Genomic DNA, 24,991 nt, shown 5'->3' with positions numbered 1-24,991 from the left:
GGGGGGGGAGTGGGGGGTGGGACTAGAGCGCGACCGGCTGGCCAACCAACCAACTGACCACACAACCCCCACCACCTCCCACCCCCCTCTCACACCCACACATATACATCCCAACACCCCATCACACGCGACTCACATCATGAGCACAAACATTAGCGAAGCAAGTAGCCGGGCCAAGGAGCTTGTGTCCAAGAACGAGAGCCAACAAGCATACCAATGCCTCACAGACTGCCTTGTTGCGCACAACATCCTTGTCCCTGACCTGACCATGGAGCTCCTCACTATGACTAGCTCGGGGGCCATGGGTATGGCCATGACGAATGATGATGGTGGTAATTCTGCTTCGGTGAGACTGTCAACAAAAGATGGATCAATGCTGGTGGCAAGTCTGGTCGCAGTGGCAAACTCTCAGTGGGCGGCCGGTCCCCAAGAACGTCAGCACGCTCTGGATACCTTTGCCGCTGCGCTCGTCACTGCTCGTGCTGCTGGCGATCAGGTCCAGGAGGGCATGGTCCTCTCGGGTTTGGGCTTTTCCCTTCTTCGGAGTTCCGGGTCAGATTTGGAGCTGGCTGTTGCTGCTCTCCAGCGTGCCTCGGATCTTGCCGAAGAGGCGGGGAATGCCATGGGCGTCGCCATCGTCGCCCCCATGCTCGCAGAGGCGAAGCAGCTGCTGGCTGCTGGCGTGACGAAGAGTGCTGCCGCTGCCGGGGGATGCTGCGGTGGAAGCAGTGGTGGTGGATGTGCGTGTGCTGCTGCTGGCGGATCGGGAGGCGGCTGCGGCTCCGCCGATCCGGCTCCGCCGCCGTATCCGGGCGCAGAGGCCGTGGTCGATGAGGCCAAGGCCAAGGCTGATGCCGCGAGTGCCGTTGCCAAGTCGCTGGCCACCCATGCCGTTGTCGTCTTTGCTGATGGGCTCTCGTCAGCCGTGGCAATCATCGCGGACGCCCATGTCCACACAGTGGCGCCCGACTCGCACGAGGCGGCCGCCGTCGTCGAATTGCTCCCACCGGGCCTTGGCCTCGCTGACGCCGTCTTTGTCGGCGGCAAGCCGCGGTCTCTCGAGTCGTGGTCGGCGCTTTCCGTGGACGATGCCGTCGCTGCCGTGGAGGCCGCCGAGCTCGAACGCCAGGCCCGGATCGACGGCGACATCGCCGCCGTCATTGCCTCGGCGCCGCGGATGCTGTTCATGAAGGGCACGCCCGACCGCCCGCGGTGCAAGTTCTCGCGCAAGTGCGTCACCGCTCTCGCCGACGCCGGTATCGACTACGCCTCCTTTGACATCCTCTCTTCGTGGGATGTCCGCCACCGGCTCAAAGCCTACTCGGGCCTTGCCACCTTTCCGCAGTTCTGGGTCGACGGTGCACTCGTCGGCGGCACCGAGGCCGTCGGCTCCTGGATCACCACCTCGCCTGCCCCGGCGCCGTAAACGCCAGCCGCCTTTCTCTATCTGGCATCAGCTCAGCTCGACACTGTGTTATTCGTCCGCTGCGCTTCACTTGGACACCTTGCGCCGCTTCTTGACCGACTTCCTGCGCTTCTTCTTGGTCACAGTCCCGTCATCGTCGATCTCCTTGCTTACCTTGACCCGCTTCTTCTTGGTCCGCTTGCGACGCTTAGTCGTCGTCCCCGAACCCGAGCCCGAGCCCGAGCCCGAGCCAGCCTCGCCGCTCTTGTCCTTGGTCGTCTTCTTGACCCGCTTCTTGGTCTTCTTGGTCTTTTTCTTCTTCTTCTTGCCCGCGCCAGAATCGGATCCGTCGCCAGACCCGTCACCAGACTCGACAACCTCGGTCTTGGTCACCACCGTCCGCTTCTTGGTCCGCTTCTTGACCTTCTTCTTCTTGCTCTTGGCCTTGCCACCAGAGCCAGAGCCAGAGCCAGAGCCAGAGCCAGAGCCAGATTCTGCACCGGCACCGTCAACATCGTCGCCGCTCGGAGCGCTGGCCTTGCTCTTCTTGCCCTTGCTCTTCTTGCCCTTGCCCTTGCTCTTCTTGCCCTTGCTCTTCTTGCCCTTCTTGCCCTTGCCCTTCTTGCCCTTACCCTTGCTCTTGCCGCCCTTGGCATCACTGCCGTCATCGTCCGCCGACTCGTTATCATCCGACTCGGAGACCTGGGGCATGGCGGTGGCAATAGTCATAAAGAAGGCGACGGCGCGCCGGACCGACGGCGACATGTCCTTGCCCGCCGCAAACTCCTTGTAGTCAACCGCTCCGTCCTGGTCGGTGTCGAGCTCGACAAAGAGCGTCTCGGCCGTCGACTCGATGCGCGCCTCCTCCTTGAGCGTGAGGTTAAAGTCGGGCACACCCTTCTTCTTCTTGCCCTTTTTCTTCTTCTTCTTGCCCTTCTTCGCCTTGCCCTTGCCCTTGCCCTTGCCCGTGCCTCCCGACTCGTCGTCAGACTCCTCAGACTCATCAGACTCTTCAAGCTTGACAAGCTTGCCCTTGAAGCCCGGCAGCGCAAACTGCAGACGCTTGGCCGTCCGGACCACCGCCTTCATCAGCTCGCCCAGCTCGGCCTCGTCAAGCGTGCCGTCACCCGAGCGATCAAAGGCCCGGAAGCAGTAGTCGACCATAAACGCAGCGTTGGGGAACGCCGTCAGTGCCGTGAACACGGCATACTCTTTGTAGTCGAGCCACTCTGTGTCGTGCACGTCCATCACCTTGAAAAACTGGTCCACCCACTCGCCATCAAACGATCCGTCTGCCTCGGCCCACGCCCGAGTCCATGCCTCCTTGTCCACCCCGCCGTGCTTCTTCTGCACCTTCTTCAGCATCTCCTTCACCTGCACAAGGTTCTTCCGGTTGCCTGTCACCGTGCCCACACAACAACACCAACTCGTCAGTCACCCTCCCACACTTCCATCGCCATTATCACCATCACCAGCAGCAGCACTATCATCGCCATCGACCCATGACGAGACCTCCAACATCGATATATATATATATATATATATGACCAACGACAAAGGGAAAAAGCCGCCACGGCTCGTTTGCGCCTACGCAAACGGTCTCTCTGGCCAGACACCTTTTTCCTCCGTACTTCTTCTCCACCTACACCCACCACCCAGCCACCCACCAAACCAGAGTCTGCACATTCACCAGAGCAAGTACATGCCATTATCACTGAACTCAACATGTGACCACTTTGCTGTGGTAGACATGACCATGACTAGGGTGACCAAACCACCACTCGCCCCACCCGCCCCACACACCCACACCCACACACCAAAAGCCCCCACTGCAGCCACGGGGACCAACACACTTTCTCACTCTCAATGCCACACACTAAAGTATGATGATGAATATGCTCTTGTTCTTCATGGTATTACGTACATGCACTGCGCGTAGTCAGTCGCTTAAGCTCGCCCTTGGAAGGCGTCTTGAAGGTGTTCCCCATGACCGCTGCGGCAAACGACGAGTGGTCGAACCTGCCGCCGTCGCTGCCGCAAACCGCTCAAACTGTACCGCTCGACCGTTGCTCGCTGTAGACTGACCGGACCGATTGGTGGCCATCCATTCGAGTTGGCTACAAAGTCGCCAATGAACACTGCAGACAGCTCCATCATCCAATGATCGCCAAGACTGTGGCTGGCGGAGAAGATGGATGTGCTTGGCCATGCGAGAGATGCATGCCTATCGTCAGCAGCCACTTGGAGCGATCGTGCGTGAGCCGGTTGGGGATCGATCTGTGGCTTTACTCTGGGATGTGATGGCGGGCCGAGAGGACAGTCTTGGCAGTTGCAATGTCGTCATGCCGCACAATGGTGTAGTCGGTGAAAAAGGTCGAGTGGTAGAACATGGCGTGGATGCCGGCGTCAGCAAGCGGGCCGGCGAGCGAGGCCACCACTCCGGTCTCGACCAGATCAAGTGTCTCGGCGACGCGGATCGGCGTCCAGGAGCCCCGCCACATGCGGAGGACTACCCTGGCGCGCTTGTCCCCAACTGCAGCCTCCACTGCAGCCTCGAGCTCGCTAGCAGACTCGGTGTCGGCCAGAATCGAGACCTCGCCACCAACATCAAACATCGAGAGGAGGACCGGGCGGTCGCTACTGGCATCAGCAAAGAGAAAGAGATCCAGCAGCGGAGCAAGGATGACCGGCAGAGACGACGACGCAATGCCGCCGATCCGCGCCATGGTCAATGTGTCAAACGTGAGCGTGTGCGCATGGCCGAGGCTCTCCCGCGGCGACGACCGGTCCGGCGAGCGGCCCGACACAGTGTCGGAGAACGCTTCCGGAGCAGCAAACGCCCCCATGTCCAGACCCGCCAGCACTGCCAGTGCCTCTCCACTCACAGTGTGCGCAGGAAGGATGTGCAGCGTTGCGCCCAAGTCAGACTCGTCGATGGCGGCAATGACCGCGTCCTGGGTCTCGGACGGAAACAACAGGTACTCGCCCGAGTACGACGAGAGCACCATGATGGAGATGCCTGCTCCTGCAAGCACTGCCGAGATCGAGGCCACAGACAGACACACGTTGCCGCCCATCGAGCCCTCGGAGATGGCGAGCAGCCGCCAGGAACACGGATCCAGAGCCACAACCGCAGCCGCAGTCGGCGACTTGGTCTGCAGCTCCACCGCAGAAACCTCATCCAGGACCAGCGAGAGACCATCATGCGCGCTTGTCCTTGTCATGCACACCACCCGCGAGCTGTCGATCCGAGCCACACCAAAAGCCATGCCACGCCCCAACACCACCACCACGCGTCCGATCGAGAGCGAGCATCCCAACACGTGGCCAACGAGTCCATCATACCACAACAATCCAGTAGAGCCATCAAACCGCAGATCACATCATCCGATGACGAGAGCGCGGGATTACATCGTCGATGACAGGAGGATGACGTGGTCAAGAACAGCGAGGCCGACAAGCGAGTCGAGGAGAGCGGGGCCAGCAGACACATACATAGACATCCACCAAGAGTAAGTAAGATTGAATACCACATCTGACCATCATATCGACAAAAGCAGTGTGATTGCCAACTATGTAGCATACTGATGGGACTACAGTAATTGCTCTCTATGGATGGGGGTAGCTATGCTCGGGCGAGCCGAGGCAAATGCAGTAGAACTGGGGACATCCCTTGCAAACATACGGATGGGGACGTGCACGGAGAAGGAGACGGGTAAGCGCATGAGAAGCGACAGAAATGTGTGTTGTGGGAATCATCCCTACGTAAACTGCTTGAGGAAGGACTTCAATCGTCATAGCAGACGTCATAGTCGCCACTTGCCCGAGTCGAGTGTGATGTTGGTGACGTGTGCTGTCGACGGCAGAGTCGATCGACCTGATAGCTTCGAACACGAACGAACCTTCGACGAAGCCCGGTGCGGCAAAGGGCTCGTCTGAGCAAGTCTTCCCCATTCTACAACCTCACGCGATGGCAGCAAGGACAGCGATGGTCAAGTCTTTTAGCAGGTAGCTAGTTCGATGGACTCAGCGACAGTCTACGGGTTGGTGGATGAGGATAACGATGACGATGACGACGATGACGACGAGGCAGCGGCGGCGGCAGCAGCAGCAAGACCCTGGGCGAGGCGATCCTCGCGGGTGGGGCACGGCGTGGTGATGGCGGGCGCAAGGCGGAGTTGGCGTGGCGGAGGGGGGGGGATGTTGAGAAAGTCGCGGTAGGCCTGCTCGTGAAAGGCGACACCACGCTGGGTCTCGGATAGCTCAGACGTGTGGGTGGACGACGGGATGCACCAATCGTCGCCGTAGGTGCGACGAAGAACGAGCTCAGCGTCGTTGGGGCACTTGAACGTGGTGTGGCCAAAGGGACAGTCCCACAGCGGGAAGATGGCGTCGCGCGGAAAGCCAACAGCATCCTCGGAGCCGACAAAGTGCAGATCGACGAGGTTCCCGCGGCCGTCGTCCTCATAGTCCTTGTAGTCGAGAAAGACGGGGGTCCACTTGCCAGCAAACTGACGAAAAGCGGCTCGATGAATGTGGAAGAGTGTGTCCAGCACGCCGGGCCACCAGTTGGTCTCGGAGCGATGGATGAGCCAGCCACAACGAGCTCTGATGGTCTCACGAAGGGCAAACATCTTGGGCACATCATCCTCGACCATGCCGATATCAAAGTCGCCCGAGTCATCATTGGGCAGAAAGTCACCATGGCGAATAGCTCCAAGCAAAGGACCACCATCCAGCCATGTGGTGATGTTGTGGGCCGAGAGAATGCGCTCGTTGCACTCAGCCATCTCCAGCAGCAGCGACTGGCTGTTGAGCGAGCTCACATACACCATGCACACCAGGGCCACAGCAGAGACCAGAGCCAAGCCATACACCACAACACGGACTCTCCATGACCTTCGCACCGCAACTTCGGCATACTTCAAGCACTCACTCGCATTGCGCGGACGCCCATGCTTCAGCATCGCTCCTTGCTCACACAGCGAGTGACGTGTCGCCGTCTGCGTCTGCGCCGGTTTGCTGCCAATCAATGCCGCTTGTCAAACGATCATCATCGTTGGATGATCAAGGTGGTCATGGGTGTGATCAGGGGCTTGGGAAGATCATTACCACAGGTGGTGGTCGTTACGATTAATGTGTGCAGTGGCGGTCGCTACGCACGACGTCATTGAATCAGCCATAGCCGAGAGATCCCGTCGATAGCGACGAAATCTCCGAGATTTCATGGCCCGGCAAGTATGTGGCTGGGCTGGGCTGGCTGGCTTCATACTTGCGCATCTCCCGCCTCCATCAGACACACACCACCTTGTCTCTCTACTCATACGTCACATGCTTTGCTGTTTTGCATCATTCCCATCTCCGGACCTTATCGATTGTCAGCGTCAGCCGACTAGAGTTGCCGTCTGCATCTCTCATGGCGTTGACCATGCGACAACGCTCAGCATCATGTCCAAAGCCCCATATCGACTACGTGTCAAACATCAGCGATTCTGATGCGACCATGTCCATGGCCATCGTCCCGCTCAACTCGACGTCAAACAGCCGCAACAGCGTGGCAGCGATTGGTCACTCTGGCAGCGATTGGAACTTTCCCGCCATTTTTTTGGCGCGTAAAAGTTCCATCGTCGTCGAGTAGCGGTGTCTGTCGGGTCGGCGCGGAGGAAGTCGCCGCAGCCTTCGGTGGCCGCCACCTGCGAGACGGAGGGAGTCGAATTGGAAGGTAGCGAGGTAGACGAGGGAGACTACCACCACCACTCGACTGAGAGTGTTTGCAAGTATGTCGAAGAAGCGTAGTAGGAGAAGCGGAGGAAGGAAGGCACGACAGAGTGGCTATGGTGGTGGTCGTCGTGGTCGTGGTCGGGGTCGTGGTCGTGGCGGTGGCGGTCGTGGTGGTCGTGGCGGTCGTGGTCGTGGTAGTCCTGCTGCTGGTGGTCTTGCTGCTGCGAGTGTTGGTGGTAGTGGTGGTGCTGATCTTGCTGCTGGTGGGAATGCAGCCGTCAGCTCATCGATCTCGCCTCGTACGACAAAGCCAACTGGCCCGGCTCGTTCTGCAGGTGGAAGTGGTGGAAGTGGCGATGGGGTGATGGGTAGGCCGCACGAGTCGCCTGGAGCGGGAAAGGCAGGAAAGGCGATGGGAAAGCCGGGCGATGTGGGAAAGAGCGCTGCGAAGCAGAAGAAGATCAAGTCTGGGTCGAAGACCAACGTCAGCAAGGGAGGCAAGGGGAACAACAAGAACAAGTCGAGACGATCGCGATCAAAGGGGACCAAGTCTCCGGCTCGGGCTCCTACTGCTGCTAGTGGCGGTGCAGGCATGGCTTCTGCAGACAGTCCAACTACGCCCAAGGCCGGTGGGGCTGGTGGGGGGCGGCGGAAGAGGAGGGAAAGAGCGATTTCGTTGCTGCTGGCCGACGGCGAGGACGGCCAGCCGGGAGCATCTCCGTCGTCGCGGTCTGCGGCCAGCGACCAAAGCCCGCACGGTTCGCCACTGCAGATGGCGGCGGCCGAGGCCGAGGTGTTTGCCGCCGAGATCACACGGTTCAAGCGACAAAAGGAGGCGCGCCTGGCATCGCTGGCCGCCAAGCAGGTCCTTGGCAGCATGACGGGCTTGGCGCCGACCAAGGAGGATGTTCAAACTGCTGCTGCGGTCAAGGTCGACGCCAAGGCCAAGGTTGACACCGAGGCCGAGACTGGAGTCGAGACCGACAAGGCTGTCGAGCGACGGATGCTCGGCTTCTTTGAGCTGAAGAACACGGTCTTTGCGCTCCTCACCGAGGCCGGAGAGTGCTCGTTTACCCGGCTCCACGACCTAATTCTTACCAATCTGCCGGATGCTGCGCTCACACTTGATGGCCTCGTCAACTTTCTCCGCGACAACGTGATGATGTTCGAGATGTCGGCGGCGAACAGCTCTGTCCGGCTCCGCGACCTGACGCCGACGGCAGCCTCTGTGCAGGCTCGGCTGAGGAACTTGCATACTCGCAGCCTTGCGGCTGAGCAGATGCAGGCCCGTCTGGCGCACAAGCTCAACGTTCTTGCCCAGCGCCGGTCGCAGATTGCCCAGCTTCGGGCTCTGGCTGAGCAGTGGCAAGAGTGCCTCCGGACCCAGGGCTTTGACCCGGCTGCGGTGCTCTCGTCGGCTGCGGCAGCTCGCTCGCCGGTCCCGCATGTCCGCCGCCCGCAACCGCACTCACCACATCCAGTGATGGCCTCGCCGCACAGCTCGCCGTCAGCTCTGCGCGCCATGCCGTACTCGCCGCACTCGCCGCACTCGCCGCATAGGCGTGTTCATCCCATGCCGCACCTGCCCCCGCCGCACTCGCCGCAGTATGCGCCGGCGTATCCGCCGCATCCGCATCCGCATTCGCGTCCACAGGGTACAGCCCCGCCGCACTCGCCGTCACGCCGCCCGCGGCACGCCGTCCCACTTACTTGAGCAGCCGCCAAGACACAATGAACGCGCATCTACCTCAGAATCGCCGACGAAAAACAAACGCCAGGCCGGCTCCAAGCACGGCAAGGCCAGAGTAGAACTTAATCAGCCGCGACCGCCGTTTTCGGGCGCTCCGGTCTGCCGACTGCAGCTCCTCCACCGCAGTTGCGGTATACTCGGTCGCTTGCTCGATGTTGGCCTCGATATTGTCGAGCATCGGGCTCTGCTCGGCCACCAGCATCGCCAGATCTTGGTTGATGATGGCAATGTCTTCCAATGACTGGGCAATGGCCTCGATCTCGGCCGCCCGCTCCCGAATGAGCTCATCCTGGTAGTCGATCTCCGCCTGCGACATCGTCTGCGTCTGCATCTGTACCTTCTGACCCGAATTCGTAGTCCGCGGAACTGCTGCTTGAGTTCCCCACATCGATCTCGTTAGCGTAATAGCTGACCCTCGCCAGCTGCATTGGCATCTTGCTCCAGTTTTGGCTCTGGTTTTATCGTGGAGGAGAGAGATTGGAACCGAGCTTCCTCAAACAAACACCCGCGATCACGTGAGCCTCGTGCCAATACTTACCGTATGGGTGATCCCTGTCAGGCAACGCGTATTCCTGCGTGGTATCTTCCTCAAATGGCCTTGTGACACCACACAGATGCGATGATGGTTTGTCGGGGAGATGGCGGTGAGCGTGTGCCAAATTCACTGATCATCCATTTATACACATAGTTGACGGCAAGTGTGATTGAAGTCATGGTCTTGATCCCCAAGTCCAAGCACTTTATGCGCATGAGGAGGCTCACGAGTAAGTTTGTGCTTAGTCGGGCCCGGAAAGTCGCTTCCTACGGTCGGTGGCTTTGTTTGATGTTCGGCTCGTCTGTGGATCCTCCAGTCTACATCATTAAACTGATTTACACACACGCCATGGTCTTGATCACTAGAGGCGCACATCAACTCTCTTCAACCATCTCACTCCCTCCCCCTCCCCCCCCCCCCCTCCCCACCCAATCCGCTCTCCTCTCCATCGCCGTGCCACCGTGATCAACGCCATTCATCTCCGGACAGGCATCCAGCACCCACATTATTCGATTGATCTCTCACAAGTCACCTCTCTTCAACCATCTCACTCCCCCCCCCCCCCCCTACACACCCACTACATTCCCTCTTCCCGCTCTCCTCTTCATCGCCGTGTCTTCCATCGTGATCGATGCCGTCCCTCCATCCATCTCAGAACGGGCATCCGATCGATCACCCGCTGGGTCATCCCACGGATCAAGCCACAGAGCAGCGCATACAGCCGTCGGTGCGGAGATAGACAAGGGAGAGGAGTGTGTCACACTCGACTGTGAATGATCCCAGCACTCCGGGCGACAACACGGAGAGCGATGGCTGCCACTACAGGAGCTGTAGCAGCTAGTGGGATGAAGACAGCCTCGACAACGATGGCGACAGCAGCGACGACGACGACGACGACGACGACGACGACGACGACGACGACGACGACGGCAGCAACAACGACGGGAACGGCGACCGAGGTGACCGAGATGAAGATTGAAGGGCAGGAAGAAGTGAGCGAGGTGGTACAGACGGAACAAGGTGGCGCAAGCGGGAAGAGGAGGCGGAGTGCGTCCAGCGATCGGGAGAGGGGTTGGAACGATGCTAAGCGGGCAAAGCGTCGGTCGGTGGAAGTGGACATTCCGGCTGATGTGGTGAACCCAGAGTGGTATGTCAAAGAGCCCAAGCGAAAGTTGGCGCTGTTCCTTGGCTTTAACGGGACAAAGTACTTTGGCATGCAGATCAATAGCAATCTGCCTACGGTCGAGCGTGAGCTGATGATGGCCTTTGTCAAGGCCGGCGCTGTCTCTAACGACAACGCGCTCTCGGCCACAAAGATCTCGCTAAGCCGCGCAGGTCGGACTGACAAGGGAGTTCATGCTGCGGGCATGATTGTGGCCGCCAAGCTCGAGGTGCCGTCCGAGGGCGGCATCGACACCCTCGTCGACCGCATCAACGACGTCCTACCCGAGGATGTCAGCGTGTTTGGCGGGCAGCGGGTGACCAAGAAGTTCAACGCTCGCCACTCGTGCGGCTCGCGGCGGTATGAGTACTTGCTGCCGACCTTTGCGCTCGCGCCCGAGCTCTTCCGCCGCTTCCGGCTCGATTCGGACGAGCTTGCCCCGGCGCCCGCCTCTCCGGCGTCTGCGGACGAGGTCATTGCTGCCATCAAGGCGGTCAAGGGCGTGAAGGCCGAGGAGCAGATCCAGCAGCTGCCGCAGGCGCTGGTCGACTTTCGTATCGGCGACGAGCCGATTGCCAAGGCGCGCGAGCTCTTCCAGCGTTATGTCGGAACCCGCAAGTACCACAACTTTACCTCGGGCAAGCGGTACTCGGACCCGCAATCGCAGCGGCACATCCGCGACTTTACCGTCTCGGACCCGTTTGTCACTGCAGGCCTCGAGGTTGTGCGGCTCTGCGTCCACGGCGACTCGTTCCTGTTGCACATGATCCGAAAGATGATCGGCTTTGTGGTCATGATTGTCCGCCACGGCGGTTCGGTTGCCGACTACAACCTGGTCGCTTTCTTCGAGCGCGCTTTTGCCGACTCGGTTGTTCGCGTCCCGCGGGTGCCGGGCAACGGCCTTTTCCTCTACCGCTGTGAGTACGACGGATACAACTTGAACAAGAACTCGCCGGAAGAGATGCTCCTCTGGGATGCCTTTGCTGACAAGCAGGAGGCCTTTATTGCCGACCGCATCTACCCGACCATTGTTCAGAACGAAGTTGTCGACTCCCTCTGCATGTACCGCTGGCTCGCCCTCGTTGATTTCGCCTGCGAGCGTTTTGGCCTCGGCGACGACGATGGCGATCGCACCCTCCCGCCCGGTGCCATGCCCTCGTGGTTTGTCCAGCACATGGCCCAGCTCCGTGGTGAGCCCGTCCCCACCACCATCGCCGCCACCGTCGAGCAAGCAGCCAAGCCTGCCTCTCCTCCCACGACCGAGTGAATCCCTCCATCTGATCGCTTCCACAATGAGCAATGGTGCGTGCTAGTCGCCATGCGGTACTGCCTATCACCAGTGATGCTCCATCGTCCAAGCGAGCTCTGAGCTGCCATCAAGCCGCTTTGTGTGAAATGCAAGACACTCTCAGCTGACGGCCGAGCCGATCGGCATGGTGACGCGGGTGTACTTGAGCTGCTCCCGTCCGCTCGCGTTGACGTGGGATCAAGGGTAGTATCTGGGCGTCACCGTCGTCGTCGACCTAGATCGTCATCCTAGAGAGAGATGGCTGAGTTTCCGCTCCTGTGAAGCTGATTGTGTCGATGCTGTCGAAGTTCTTATCGAAGTAAGGTGAAGGTGCCGGTTGCGAGTGCTTGCGAGTGCTAGCGACTCTCAGCCGTGGCGGCAATTGTTTGGTCAAAAAACTGGCGCCAGTGGCATTCCGCCGCCGAGGCAATGGTTGAGCTGGCAAGGTGACAGGGGGAGGGGGGGGGGGGGGGGCTGGGGACGGGGGCTGGAGACACCCGACTAACTCGACGACGACCTACTTCCAGAGAACAGTATAGGAGAGAGAGACAGTGACCAAGAGTGCGAGCAGAGAGAAGAGAACATGTCGTTCCTTCCTGGGTTCATGAAGGATGCCATGATGGGTAAGGGTGGTCAGGCTGGGAGTGGTCGTGGTCGTGGTCTTGGTGGTGCTGGCGGTGGCCTGAGGGAGTTGGAAGTGCTGCTGGCTATGCTTGCTGAAGATGGTGGCGGTGGTGGTGGTGGTGGTGACGGGCACGTTGGTACTGGTGACGGTGAAAATGGCAGTAGTGGTGGACTGGTCGGGGAAGAGCTGGCCAAAGTCTATTCTGAAGTCCAGAAACATGTCTCCATGGCGCCGGCGAGCAAAGCGGAGATTGGCATGAGAGTCATTGATCATGCCATGCATACGCTTGCTTCTGCTCCGCTACATGCTGAAGCTGCTCGAGCTGCTCTTGGCTTGCTCGCTGTCATGGTCTCGCCCTCGGATGGCGAGAGCAACCACGCGTTTAATCACTCGCCGGCCGGCTTTAACGCCTCGCTGGTCGTCGACGAGGACGGCAACGTGGAAACGCTGCTTGGCCTGGTCGGCGCCGACGACTTTTACGTGCGCTTCTACGCTCTTCGCCTTCTCACCGCTCTGCTCAAGGTCAAGACTGGCGTGGTTCAGGGCAAGGTTCTCATGGCTCCGCATGGGATTGCCAAGATCATGGACACGCTCGACGAGTCGCGCGAGATGCTGCGCAACGAGGGCCTGCTTCTCCTTCTCGAGCTGACTCATGGCAACCAGGAGGTGCAAAAGGTGATCGCCTTTGAGTCTGCTTTCCAGCGTCTCTTCACCATCATCGGCAACGAGGGCTACGCCGACGGGAACATTGTCGTCGCCGACGCACTCGCCGTCCTCCGCAACCTGCTCGACGGCAACGCCTCCAACCAGCTGTTCTTCCGCGAGACTTCGTGCTTTGAGTATCTTGTCCCGCTGCTGCAGGTCGATCCTGACGAGCTGCGTGGGCTCTCCGACGGTGCCTGCACAAACTATGTCCTCGGCCTTGATCTGCTCTCTATCTTGGTGAGTGGCTCGTCGCCGGCTGCCCGGGCCAACCAGGCTGCCGCTGGCCAGCTCGGATTCTTGAAGCTCGCTTGGAATCTGTCAGCCGAGCGGGTCCGCGCCCCCAGCCTCCGCGCCCGCGCGCTCCGTACTGTCGGGGACATGCTCGCCGGCTCTGACGAGCACCAGCGGGCGTTCATGACTCTCGGTGTTCCGGCCGGCAACTTTTCCCGGCACGCCGACCCAGCAGTGTGGAAGACTTCCTCGCTCGCCCACCTCATCACCGTTGTTCTCAACGCCGCCGCGTACGAGGAGCGCGCCTCAGCCGCCTGCGCCGTCATCTCGTTTCTTGAGGGCAACGCCGAGGGCCAGATGGCGCTGGCGTCGACACTGGCGCCTTCGCCGGAGGAGCTGGAAGGCGGGGCCAACTCGCCGGTCGGTGTTGGCTCGGTTGGCCGCCTCCTTGTTGCCTCGCTGCTCGCCGGCGACGCAGCCGGCGGTGGGTCCGGATCTGGCGCTGGCGCAGACGCTGGTCTCACGCACGGTGGCAACTTGCTGGAGGAGGTCTCGCTGGCGCTTGGCGGGCAGATGCCGGTCATGCCTGGATCCCACTCGGGCGGCCCGTCGTTCGCGCCCTGGTTCGCGGCGGTGGTCCTTTCACACATGTTCTACAACAACGCCGAGTGCAAGCAGCTCGTCCTCCATCTCCCGCTCGAGATGCCGGCCGCTGCCGCCGAGCCCGTCCACCTCCTGGACCTTGTTGTTGATGCCGTCCTGAGCTCCATCCACGACCCGAGTGAGGAGCCCGACGTCGTGCGCCCGCAAGCTGCCCTCCTCTCGCTCCTCAATGTGTGGTCGTCGTCGTCGCCGGCGACACTCGAGGCCCTGGTCCAGCACGCCACCCTGGTGCCTGCACTCGTCGAGACCGTCATTCTCACCTCGGGCCCGCTACTGCGACGCGCGCTCTGCGCGCTCCTCCTCGGCCAGTTTGTTCTCCACGGTCCTGCCTCCAGCGCGGGCGAGGACTCGCACGCGCTCGACGCCGGTGCCATCGTCGTTCTCCTCCGCAACCGCATTGGCGTCGAGGCCTACTTTGGCGTTCTAGATGAGCTTCTCAACTCGGTTCAGCTCAAGGCCACCGAGCAGGCCCGAGTCCCGGTCATGCACAGCGCTGACGCCGACGACGTCCACAAGCTGGTCTTCTTCGACTACGCCTTTGCTCGCTTCTGCAAGTCGACGGTTACTGCCCTCGATGCGGCCCTCGTCTCGGGCCGCCCATCCGCCGCCGCTGCTGGTCCGCACCCGGACACACGCGCGCTGGCGCAGGCCAAGCACCAGCTCGCCTCGCTGCGGTCGGCCAACGCATCGCTCAAGAACGACAACGCCAAGCTCGAGGCGCGGGTCGCCGAGCTCGAAGCTACTGCCGCCGCCGCGCCGCCGCCGGTCGCGCCTCCGGCTGTCCCGCCTGCCATGCTGGAGTCTCTCGAGCGCGAAAACCTCGAGCTCCGCGAGCAGGTCCATGAGCTCAAGTCGCAGGCGATGGCCGCCAAGACCGGAATTCCGCAGGTTGATCCGCGCGAGCTTGAGCGACTTCGCGCCGAGAACGCCTCACTCCGTCGCGAGATCCAGGACGTGTCATCGGCATCGGCAGCGTCGACGCCGACCGGTGATGCCTCACGACTCGCGGCTGAGCTGCAGGAGGCTCAGAGCCAAGCGGCACAGCTTGCCGACGAGCATGCCGACCTCAACACCCAGCACGAGGAGCTCCTTGTCTTCCTTGGTGAGATGGAGATGCAGATTACGGCCTTCAAGGCTCTTCTCGACGACAACGGCATCGATTACGCCCATCTTCTCCCCGCTGATGATGACGAGTATGAGTATGACGACGAAGAAGACGATGATGAGGAAGGCAGTCTTCAATGAACCCCCCCCCCCCTTCTTGACGAGCTTCTTTTAGTCTGTGACCTGTGGGCAATGAGCGATTGAGCGATGTGCCATGCCGGCGAGCGATGAGCGTTGAGCCATACAAGCGAGCGATTGAGCGATGAGCCATGCAGGTGAGCGATGAGCGATGGGCCATGCAGGCGAGCGATGAGCGGCAAGCCATGCAGGCGAGCGATGAGCGGCAAGCCATGCAGGCGAGCGATGAGCGGCAAGCCATGCAGGCGAGCGATGAGCGATGGGCCATGCAGGCGAGCGATGAGCGGCAAGCCATGCAGGCGAGCGATGAGCGTTGAGCCATGCAGGCGAGCGATGAGCGATGGGCCATGCAGGCGAGCGATGAGCGTTGAGCCATGCAGGCGAGCGATGAGCGTTGAGCCATGCAGGCGAGCGATGAGCGGCAAGCCATGCAGGCGAGCGATGAGCGGCAAGCCATGCAGGCGAGCGATGAGCGGCAAGCCATGGAGGCGAGCGATGAGCGATGGGCCATGAGCGATGAGCCGGCTCGTCCGGCCGAGCAACACACGACACGTCACGCCGAGCCAGGGAAGGCATTCCCACCACGGATGGAAGGAGAGGGAAGAGAACCAGGTGTTGAACGAGGGAGTGTGGACGCAGGTGGTGGTGGTGGTGGTGGTGGTGGTGGTGGTGGTGGTGGTGGTGGTGGTGGTGGTGGTGGTGGTGGTGGTGGTGGTGGTGGTGGTGGTGGTGGTGGTGGTGGTGGTGGGGGCCTGGCTCGTCCAGGTGATGTGGCGGCGGCGACAGTCGTCGTGCCCATGGGCCACAATGCAGAGTCTCAACGCGGATCGACAGAGGTGGTGGGCTCGGGCAAGGCGAAGGAGGACGTCGAGTCGGTTCGGGCGGACAACTCGGTCGAGACGGACAACTCGGTCGATCAGGACATGTTAGAGAATTCGACAACAACCATGATGCCGATGGCCGGTGACACTGATACGTCACCAATGCCGGCTCCAGTGCCGCCGACGTCGTCGTCGTCGACGGATGCAGGCGGTTGGCTGCGATGGGTGGCCTCGCTGGGCGTGGCAGAGTCCACAAAGGCTGTTGCGTCGCTGCTGCTGGCTACTTACTCGGAGCTGGGCGAATGGTCGTTGACCGACCTCGCTGTCGGCCTTTCGTATCTCCAGGCAGAGAACACCGCAAAGTGGCGTCCGCCATCGACAGATCGTGCTTTTCTGCACCGCGAGCTCATTGATGTGGGCATGCATTACGCACTGTTGGCTCAGGCCGCGTACGCTCGCTCGCCAGCCGAGTGGCGCCAGCTGATGGCCCCGCTAGCGTTGTCGCGACTTCCGACTTCACCCGAGTCTGCAGCTTCGCCGGTTGATGCCGTTGCAGGCTTTGAGCTCATCAAGCTCGAACCAAAGTCGACGCTGCTCCGCCCGGGCTACTTTATTGCCGTCGACCACACCCGTCTTGAGATCGTCCTCGCCATTCGCGGGACCGACAACAACCTCGACCTGCTCACCGACTGCTGTGCATGCGGCGTGCCGTTTGAAGACGGCGGCTTTGTCCACTCGGGAATGCATCGTGCTGCGCTTTGGTTCCTTCACTCGGAGCTGGCTACTCTCGTTGAGCTGCTGGTCGGCGATCCACGCCGCCACATCACTCTCGTTGGCCACTCGCTCGGTGGCGGGACTGCCGCGCTCCTTGCTGCACTACTCCGCCCGCATGACGAGCATGTCCATGCCTTTGCACTTGGCCCGCCTCCGTGCGCTGACCTGGCAACCTCGATCGCCTTTGACCTGTCGGGAGTGTGCACCTCGTTTGTGTGCAACAACGACATTGTGCCGCGGGCCTCGCTCTCGGCCCTCGAACACCTGCGTCGCGAGATCAAGGCCTTTCCGTGGTGGGAGCGGGCTAAGGCCGACATGTTGGCGTCGCCGTGGCTCGCTCCACCGGTTGCCGCCGTCTCCTCAGTCGCCGCCGTTCTGCCCGACATCCAGCCACCGGCCCAGCTTGTGGCAGCCTCCTCGTCGGTTTGGAACGCGTCGGTTGCCACTATGTCGACCCTCGCCGCGTGGCTTCGTCCGACCTCAGTCGCCGTCGGTGTAGCCGAACCCGACCCGTTTCATGTCGAAACCTCGGCCCTTGATGCTCGCATCGACCTCGTTCCGCCGGGCAAGCTCTATCACGTCTTCCGCGACGACGCAGGCGAGTACCACATGCGCAAAGAGCCGCCCGAAGCCTTTCTCCGAATCAACATGGTCGACTCCATCTTTGATGACCACAAGCTCGCTACCATGTTTGCCGCCTTTGACTCGATGGACTCTCGCGAAGACTATGTGTAATCCAGGCAAGCTACAGCTCGTCGAGTGCCACGCCGTCCAGCCCCATAGTTTCGTTCGCCTTTTCCTCGTCGATGGCCAGCGAGAGCCGAACTTTTGTTCCCTCGAGCACCTCGGCAACCTCGCCCTCAAGGTCATCCTGCTCGCGCGAGAGAATGAGCGACAGTTGCATAGCCCGCTCACCAGACGACGAGTACGAGTCAGAGACGATTTGAAGGACGTCGCGCACAATCGCGTGCGCCGCCAAAGCACACAGCGCAACGACCGCCAGCACCAGTACTACCAGAATGCCCGTCTGGCTCGCGCCGTCATTGGCTCGCTCAGCATAGCTCGCGCTGCTAACCCCGACCATGACCACAATCACGTACGTCAGCCGCACGTCCGCCTCGTTGTACAGCCGGAAGTAGTACGGTTGAGTCTTGACCACCAGATAAACCCAGACGAGGAGGATCGCCATCAGCAGCCCGAGCTGCACAAGCTGCACTTCGGAGAGAAAAACACTCGTCAGCACAATCGCAAGACGCTTGCCGAGATCGGCCATGCCCCCCCAGTAGTATGAGACACGGAAGAGCTTGTACAGGCCACCAAACCGTACAAACGTCGCAGGCTGCAGCAGCTTGCTTCGCCGCGTGACGAGCGAGAACAGAAAGTAGAGCGGAAAGCCGAATACAAACGAAACAAGCCCCACGAGGCCAACAGGGAGAATGCCGAGCCAGCCAGAATCAAAGCATGCCACTCCAGGGTCCACATCGAGCACAAAGTCGCCGTTGGGCAGCTGGACACAGTCAAACATGACCAGTGTCGCCCGCGCCATCGGAATGTACAGTACAGGTGTGACTGTAAACAGCGCCGCGTCAACAAGGATCCTGATCCGCGCACTGGCCAGCCCGCGCAGCCGAAACGGCACCATCCCAGCGCCCGCCATGCCCTTGAGGACGAGGAGGCCGACCACGACAGCACCAAGGACCACAATCGGAAGCGCAATCGAGACCACGTACTTTGTGTGGAACGATGCAAGCGAGCATTCCGATGCAAAGAGATTGACGTCCACATTCGCCGCGTTAAAGACCGAAAGTACACTCTGCGCCTCGTCCGACCAGCCATACTTGCCGGTCGACAGAATGCCCATGATCTGGAACACCATCACCACCATCCCCACAGTCGCAGGCAGGCTTCGCTGCCGCAGCACATCCATTGACGCCCGATGCAGGCTCTCTGACGACTGCATCCGCACCACTCCGATGCTGACAAGAACAGCTGCTGCCGCGCCCAGTCCAAGGAGGACAAGCACGCCAGCCACAAAGCCACCCATTGCCGCTGGTGGACACTTGATGCACTCTGCAATCGAGTTGGAGTAGTAGTCGTCGTCGCACTCGTTGCACATATACCCATGATAACCGGTTGCGCACTGGACCAGCAGCGAGCCGCCCGGGCAGCCCCTCACCCGCTTGCACTGGACAAACGTGTCGTTCTTCTTCGGATCGGCGTAGAAACCAGGCGCAGGGACAGGCGGACCCAACCCGCGGGCACACCGCCCGCCTGAAGGGCATCGCTCACACAGCACGAGACCATCGCTGTCGTAGCCCCTTGCTGTAAACCCGGTATCGCACAGGCACTTGAGGCCGGTCGCGCCATCGGTGACATTTCCGCCATCCAGGCTGATCGAGTTGGCGTTGCATCCGCGGTTAGGCGTGCATGGCTCGAGAGCAACCGTAGACGAGAACGTCCCACTTGGGCACGCAATACACTCAACCGCATCAACGACTTGTGCACCTACCATGACCGAGAGCTCGTTAAGACCAAACCCGAGTCCACACGGAACGAGGCTTGTTCGCGATGTAACCGCCTGAACCGCCACAGGCGGAGAGAGAGAAGTGACCGGAGACGAAGAGCTCATGACCACCTGAATATCCACATCAGGCAAGGCGCTGCCGACCAGGACGTCTGCCCGCACCCACAACTGTAGCGACGGCAGTGGAACAGTGTCGAGCATAAACTGGATATCCTCTGCGACGCCAGCTAACAGCCCGGGCCCGCTCACCACCAGCTCTGCGAGCGCGCCTGCGTAAGCTACGTTCTGCCCGAAAGCATCGACAAGACGGACTGTGCCCACCACAGAATGACCAATCTGTGCCGTCGCCACAGGCTTGATCTCCCACAACACTGCGCCGGGCGGACCATGCACAGAAGTTGGGCCACCTGCTCCAGGCTCGACCAGCACCCAAGGCGGAGGGCTGCCTGGCATTGTCCCAGCCACTGCGCAGACAAACACATCCGCAGCCGAGTCTACAACTGGCGACAAACGCACCGCGTTGTTGGTCCACTCGCCGCCTGAGCCGCGGATCGTCACATCACCGCCACAGGCGTACATTCCACCACCGAGCGAGGCCTCGTTTGCCACAACCACGACGGTGTCAAGAATGAGTTTCGGCCCCACCACCACGTCAACAGATGCCACGGTCGCCACGTCCTGCACAGCGTCGACGAGCACACCGTCATCATAGCCGCCAAGCGCAAGAGCCATCCCACCGCCGACTCGTGCGCGGTTGCCGCGGATCTGCGAGAGGTACAACTGTGAGTCGGCATCCGGCCGCAGCAAGAGTCCGCCACCAATGCCCTTGGGCGCTTCGTTGCCAAACACAGTGCAGCTCGTCATGTTGACTTGCGCCAGAGAAGCAACGTATAAACCGCCACCCGATCCAGTCCGAGCCGAGTTATCACGAATGTCTGTCGAGACTAGTTCGAGCGATGCACCGCCCAGAATCGCGATGCCGCCGCCGTCGAGACCGGCTGTCGAGCCGGCGACAACCGAACGCTCGAACCTCGCCCGGGTAGCGGCACCGTGCAGCGCAACGCCACCACCCTGCAGCGAGGCGGAGCAGCCATAAACATGAGTTGCGATGAGTCGCAGCTCACTGCCATCGGTGGCAAGAATTGCGCCGCCTGTACCGGCGCTGAACAGAGTAGCTGTGAGCTCTGTGTCTGCAATCGCGCCCGTCACGTTAACATTGACGAGCTCCAAGACGGCACCTGGACCATCAGTTCTGAGGCCAGGCGTGCCGTAGGGGGATGAGACCCCGATGCCAGTGTTGGACACAGTGATATTCTCCAGTCGCAGCGCGCCCTGCAGCGGCATGTTCGACTGGCGCTCGTGCGGATGCGAGCGGAAGAAAACGCCTCCACGAGCGCGGTCCGGCAGCGCGCCGTCGAGCACGACTGAGCCCGGCTCGCGAGCCGCCAGCACCATGGGGCGAGTGACCGAGGCATGCTGCCCACGCCGCGCGTGCGCGTAGCGCCCCGGCGGTAGGATCAAGGTGTCGCGGACACAGCTAGAAAGTCGCTGCATGTTCTCCTCGATACATGCAAGTGAGAACGGGTCGAAGACGCAGAGCGAGAGCTGGGTATCGAGTTCACGCGTTGTCGACTGGTAGGTGTGAAACGCAACTCGGGTCTTCTGAAGAACAACCTGGAAAGTCGCCATGGCCGCGATGACGTCGAGATCGCCGTCACCGTCCACGTCGCCACCGGCAGCCGATGCTGGGTTGTCGGACGCTACGCCGTACAAAACCGATTGAGTCGGGCCAAACGTCGTGACGCCACCAGCCCCAATGTTGCGGAACCAAAGCACCGAGTTGCTATCCTTTGCGGCCACCAGTAGGTCGAGAACGCGGTCACCGTCGACATCCACAGCTTGGACGGACTGAACCGTAATGACGTTGGTGGCCACGATTTGGAGGAGATCAAAAGCGCCGGAGCCATCCGTGTTAGCGAAGACCATCACGGAGTTGTCGCCGCCGTTGTCACCGGTCACCACATCAATGTCGCCGTCTTGGTCCAAGTCTGCCAGCTCAAGGGCAGAGACGCCGGTGACCGAGGCAATCAGCTTCGGGAAGCCAAAGAAGCCTGAACCGTCGTTAGGGTACCACACAACTTCGTTGCGGGAAAAGCTTGCCTCGACCAGATCGAGTGCGCCGTCATTATCAACATCCGCAAGCTGGACAGCAGCGACGGTGCCAGTAGAGCCGGCCACCACGGTGGGAGGACCAAACGAGCCGAGGCCGTCAAGGTTGCGATAAAGCGCAGCGTAGTCCTGGCCAGCAACAACCAGATCCAAGTCGCCGTCACGGTCGATGTCACCGATGGCAAGGTCTGTAAGAACAATGGACGTGTCAAGGCTGACGGGAAGGCCAAACAAGCTGTCGCCACCATTGTTGCGCGCCCAGTAGAGGCCCGAGCCAGAGACCCAGGCAAGGTCGAGGTCACCGTCGCGATCAAAGTCTGCGACGGCTGCAGCAGCGCCAGCGGCAACGGATGCCAGCACGTTGGCGACGGGGTCAAAGCCGGCACGGGCGTCGAGGTATTCAAACCAAGCCACAGTTGTGTCAAAGACCGACACCAGATCGAGGTCACCGTCCGAGTCGAGGTCGGCGAGGACGACATGTCGCGGCTTGGGCGAGCCGGCGATGGTGAGCGACTCGCTAGCGGTGCCAAAGCTTTCCAAGGTGTTGGTGACGGATGGTTGCGACGAGAACCACTCGATGTGCGAGTAAACACCTCCATTGTAGTGAGCTCTCATCACATCTTGGCGGCCGTCTCCATCAAAGTCTCCGGTGGTCATAGCGACAAAGGTCGCGTCGATGTTGGTCAGCGCCTGGCCGGGGCCAAATGAGCCTGAATTGGCGGCGTTGAGAAAGACATTGACTATGCCACTGCCTTGGGCGGCAGCAAGGTCAAGGTCGCCGTCAGCGTCAATGTCGATGGCAGCAATGCTGCGGTATCCTCTGACGCCGACGTCGATGAGAACTCGACTGCTGAACGAGCCTGCACTGTCCGAGTTGAGAAAGAGTGAGACAGTTCGGTCGTTGATTGAAGCGACAGCAAGGTCTTGATCGCCGTCAGCGTCAGCATCAAAGGCAACGACATCGAACGGCTTGTTGAGCAGAGTTGTGACGTTGACGGTGGCCCACGTGAGACCGTCGCCGCCGACGTTGCGGTGCCAGGCGACGACGTCAAAAGCAGGCGCAGCATGGTTTGCGGTGGTGATGACGTCTGCGGCGCCATCGAGGTCGATGTCGGCGACGACAAGCGCGGTGAGACCAAAGACGTCGACCGAGATGGCGGAGTTCACTGCAGCAAAGGCGCCTAGGCCGCTGTTCGCGAACCAGGTGACAGAGCCGAGCTGGTTGGCACCGACAACAACGTCGAGATCGCCGTCGGCGTCGATGTCGGCAAAGGCGATCGCAAGAGGATCGACGATGCCGGTGGCGATGATGGTCTTGTTCCACGAGCGGCCGGCAGCATCCAAGTTTGTGTAGCAGACGATGGCAGCGCCCAGTTCTATGCCAACAACAAGGTCAAGACCTGGTTTGCCGTTGATGTTGCCGCCGATGATGGCGAGGGGCACTGCGACCGAGGCGTCGACGACGACAGCCTCGCCAAAATCGCCCACGCCGTTGATGTTGGGGCGCCAGGCGACAAGGCTCGGCTCACTGCCGACATAAGCGAGGTCGACATTGCCGTCATTGTCAAAGTCGCCGGCAAAGACGTCTTTGACGTTATTGACGCCGTTTTGAATGTCAGCTGGGGCGGTAAAGGTGCCAAGCCCGTCGGTGTTCTCGGACCAAAAGGTGACCAAGTCGTCCGAATTCTCGGCCTCGCTGATGATCCAAGCTATGTCGCGGTCGCCGTCGCGATCAAAGTCAGCGACGGTGATGCCATTGACAGCACCGGCCATGAACTGAACAAGGACTTGTGTCCACGCCGTGCCGTTGCTGCCGTCGTTGCGAAACCAGCCGACGTTGCCGTCGTTGAGGTTGCGGACGGAGACGAGGTCGGGGAGGCCATCAGCGTTGATGTCCGCAGGGATAACAAAGCCGACGATGTCGGCCAGTGTTATCGACTCTGGTCCAAACACGCCACCGCCGTTGTTGGTAAAGGTTATTAGCTGGCCACCGCCTGTTGTGTCTGTGACAAGAAGGTCGTTGTCGCCGTCAGCATCCAAGTCGATGACCGCGACCGACGTGGGGAGGCTCAACTCGCTTTCAACCAGGACAACGACGGGCGCAAAGGTGCCGTTGCCGTCGGTGTTTTCGAACCAGCCAAAGTTGATTTGAAACTTTGAAGCAGCGACGACGTCAAGGTCACCATCGCCATCAACGTCGCCCAGACCGACGGCGGAGCCGGTCACCCAGGACGTCGAAAGGGCAATCATGCGGCCAAAGCGGCCGAGGCCGTCTTCGTTGACATGCCAAGCGAGAAACGCCGTGCCTGTGGCGGCATCAGAGCACCAGACGACGTCAGAGTCACCGTCGCCGTCGACGTCTCCAGCGACGAGAGCGCTGACGTCGCGAGCATCGCTGGTGACTGGTGCTGCGATCTTCATCTCGCCGCCAGACTGTGAGTTGCGGAGCCAGACGATGACGTCTAGCTGCGGTGAGCCGACGACGATGTCCAAGTCCGAGTCGCCGTCGATGTCAACCAGAACCATGGCGCCCGGGTCCTTGATTTCGCTCGAGATGAGCCTTTGCGAGCCAAAGGAGAGCGACAAAGTGTTGAACTGTTGCCAGAAAATGGCATTTGCGGCAGGGGCGGTGAGGACCAGGTCGTCCCATCCGTCGCCATCGATGTCGCCTGCCAGCACAGTGGCGAGCCCGCGATGAACAGCTTCAACGACCTTGCTCGCGACGAACCTCTCACTCACACACTGCGGAATGTCTGGTATGATGACGTCTGTTGTGGCGGCAGCCGCGCTGCCCATGACGAGCGTTGCCGCCACTGCCACGACCCAAAGCAGGCCAGTTGGCGCTGCCATCCTGTGTGGCGGGTTAAGCGACATGGTATCAAGCGTGACGAGAGAGATGAAAGCGACGAGCAACCAGCACCAGCACCATGACGACAACCAACACCATGACGACAACCAGCACCAGCACCAGCACCATACATAACCAATACCAGCACCACGTCCATGAACAACATCCTCAACCATAAGTCCCCCCCCGCCCCCCCCCCCCACTCCCGCCTCCTTGTCGTGTTCAGCCCTGCCTTCTGCTTCCCCTCATCAGGAACTGTATTACCCAGCTGAACTCTTCCTGTCCCCTCATGGAACAAAAGAAACCACATCTGTTTCAGGGATCCAACACACACTCTCCCGTACCCCTACTCCAATCCAATCCAAACCCCCTAGGACCAGATCCCTCCCCTCGGGCCCGACTCCCCTCCTCCCCCCCTCCTCCCCCCCCCCCCTTCCCCCCCTTCCCCCCTCTACTCTACCACTCGCATCAACCACCCCCTATGATCTATCCAAGCACATCACATCCCATCCCATCCCTTAACCCCCC

At 60.8% G+C, this 24,991-nt stretch overlaps 10 protein-coding genes across 11 annotated transcripts; 5 read left to right on the top strand and 5 right to left on the bottom strand.

The window, feature by feature from the left end:
* Positions 1 to 139: 139 nt before the first annotated feature.
* On the top strand, positions 140 to 1,438 carry AMSG_04289 (uncharacterized protein; the record flags this gene model as incomplete). Its single annotated transcript, XM_013903618.1, has 2 exons — positions 140 to 305; positions 432 to 1,438. The coding sequence occupies 2 exons, from the start codon at positions 140 to 142 to the stop codon at positions 1,424 to 1,426; spliced, it is 1,161 nt and encodes a 386-aa protein (XP_013759072.1). The 3' UTR covers positions 1,427 to 1,438.
* A 20-nt stretch (positions 1,439 to 1,458) lies between these two features.
* On the bottom strand, positions 1,459 to 3,408 carry AMSG_04288 (uncharacterized protein). Its single transcript, XM_013903617.1, has 2 exons — positions 3,330 to 3,408; positions 1,459 to 2,802 (listed from the first exon to the last, which is right to left on the bottom strand). Exons 1-2 carry the CDS (start codon positions 3,391 to 3,393, stop codon positions 1,493 to 1,495), a joined length of 1,374 nt encoding a protein of 457 aa, XP_013759071.1. The 5' UTR covers positions 3,394 to 3,408; the 3' UTR covers positions 1,459 to 1,492.
* A 282-nt stretch (positions 3,409 to 3,690) lies between these two features.
* AMSG_04287 lies at positions 3,691 to 5,235 on the bottom strand (the record flags this gene model as incomplete). Of its 2 annotated transcripts, XM_013903615.1 has the most annotated exons (2): positions 5,091 to 5,235; positions 3,691 to 4,645 (listed from the first exon to the last, which is right to left on the bottom strand). In XM_013903615.1, exons 1-2 carry the CDS (start codon positions 5,213 to 5,215, stop codon positions 3,691 to 3,693), a joined length of 1,080 nt encoding a protein of 359 aa, XP_013759069.1. In that variant the 5' UTR covers positions 5,216 to 5,235. The 2 variants fall into 2 exon arrangements, with proteins under 2 accessions (XP_013759069.1, XP_013759070.1); XM_013903616.1 differs by lacking the exon at positions 5,091 to 5,235 and having other exon boundaries at positions 3,691 to 4,779.
* Positions 5,236 to 5,442: 207 nt separating this feature from the next.
* On the bottom strand, positions 5,443 to 6,382 carry AMSG_04286 (uncharacterized protein; the record flags this gene model as incomplete). Its single annotated transcript, XM_013903614.1, has 1 exon — positions 5,443 to 6,382. Exon 1 carries the CDS (start codon positions 6,370 to 6,372, stop codon positions 5,443 to 5,445), a length of 930 nt encoding a protein of 309 aa, XP_013759068.1. The 5' UTR covers positions 6,373 to 6,382.
* A 1,286-nt stretch (positions 6,383 to 7,668) lies between these two features.
* Positions 7,669 to 8,859, top strand: AMSG_04285 (uncharacterized protein). The gene has a single exon (XM_013903613.1). It carries the CDS (start codon positions 7,719 to 7,721, stop codon positions 8,838 to 8,840), a length of 1,122 nt encoding a protein of 373 aa, XP_013759067.1. The 5' UTR covers positions 7,669 to 7,718; the 3' UTR covers positions 8,841 to 8,859.
* AMSG_04284 (uncharacterized protein) lies at positions 8,183 to 9,283 on the bottom strand. The gene has a single exon (XM_013903612.1). The coding sequence runs from the start codon at positions 9,262 to 9,264 to the stop codon at positions 8,875 to 8,877; it is 390 nt and encodes a 129-aa protein (XP_013759066.1). The 5' UTR covers positions 9,265 to 9,283; the 3' UTR covers positions 8,183 to 8,874.
* Positions 9,284 to 10,220: 937 nt separating this feature from the next.
* Positions 10,221 to 11,882, top strand: AMSG_04283 (pseudouridylate synthase; the record flags this gene model as incomplete). Its single annotated transcript, XM_013903611.1, has 2 exons — positions 10,221 to 10,415; positions 10,509 to 11,882. The coding sequence occupies 2 exons, from the start codon at positions 10,221 to 10,223 to the stop codon at positions 11,838 to 11,840; spliced, it is 1,527 nt and encodes a 508-aa protein (XP_013759065.1). The 3' UTR covers positions 11,841 to 11,882.
* A 532-nt stretch (positions 11,883 to 12,414) lies between these two features.
* On the top strand, positions 12,415 to 15,342 carry AMSG_04282 (uncharacterized protein). The gene has a single exon (XM_013903610.1). The coding sequence runs from the start codon at positions 12,445 to 12,447 to the stop codon at positions 15,328 to 15,330; it is 2,886 nt and encodes a 961-aa protein (XP_013759064.1). The 5' UTR covers positions 12,415 to 12,444; the 3' UTR covers positions 15,331 to 15,342.
* Positions 15,343 to 16,124: 782 nt separating this feature from the next.
* On the top strand, positions 16,125 to 17,590 carry AMSG_04281 (lipase class 3 family protein; the record flags this gene model as incomplete). The annotated part of the gene is made up of 2 exons (XM_013903609.1): positions 16,125 to 17,524; positions 17,554 to 17,590. The coding sequence occupies 2 exons, from the start codon at positions 16,125 to 16,127 to the stop codon at positions 17,588 to 17,590; spliced, it is 1,437 nt and encodes a 478-aa protein (XP_013759063.1).
* AMSG_04280 (fibronectin type III domain-containing protein) lies at positions 17,348 to 24,651 on the bottom strand. Its single transcript, XM_013903608.1, has one exon. The coding sequence runs from the start codon at positions 24,637 to 24,639 to the stop codon at positions 17,668 to 17,670; it is 6,972 nt and encodes a 2,323-aa protein (XP_013759062.1). The 5' UTR covers positions 24,640 to 24,651; the 3' UTR covers positions 17,348 to 17,667.
* Between the last annotated feature and the right edge of the window lie 340 nt (positions 24,652 to 24,991).

The sequence above is a fragment of the Thecamonas trahens genome (assembly GCF_000142905.1).
Source record: "Thecamonas trahens ATCC 50062 unplaced genomic scaffold supercont1.17, whole genome shotgun sequence".
Classification (NCBI taxonomy): domain Eukaryota; order Apusomonadida; family Apusomonadidae; genus Thecamonas; species Thecamonas trahens.
Note: the sequence above shows the minus strand (reverse complement) of the source record. Positions and strands in the feature narration are given on the sequence as shown.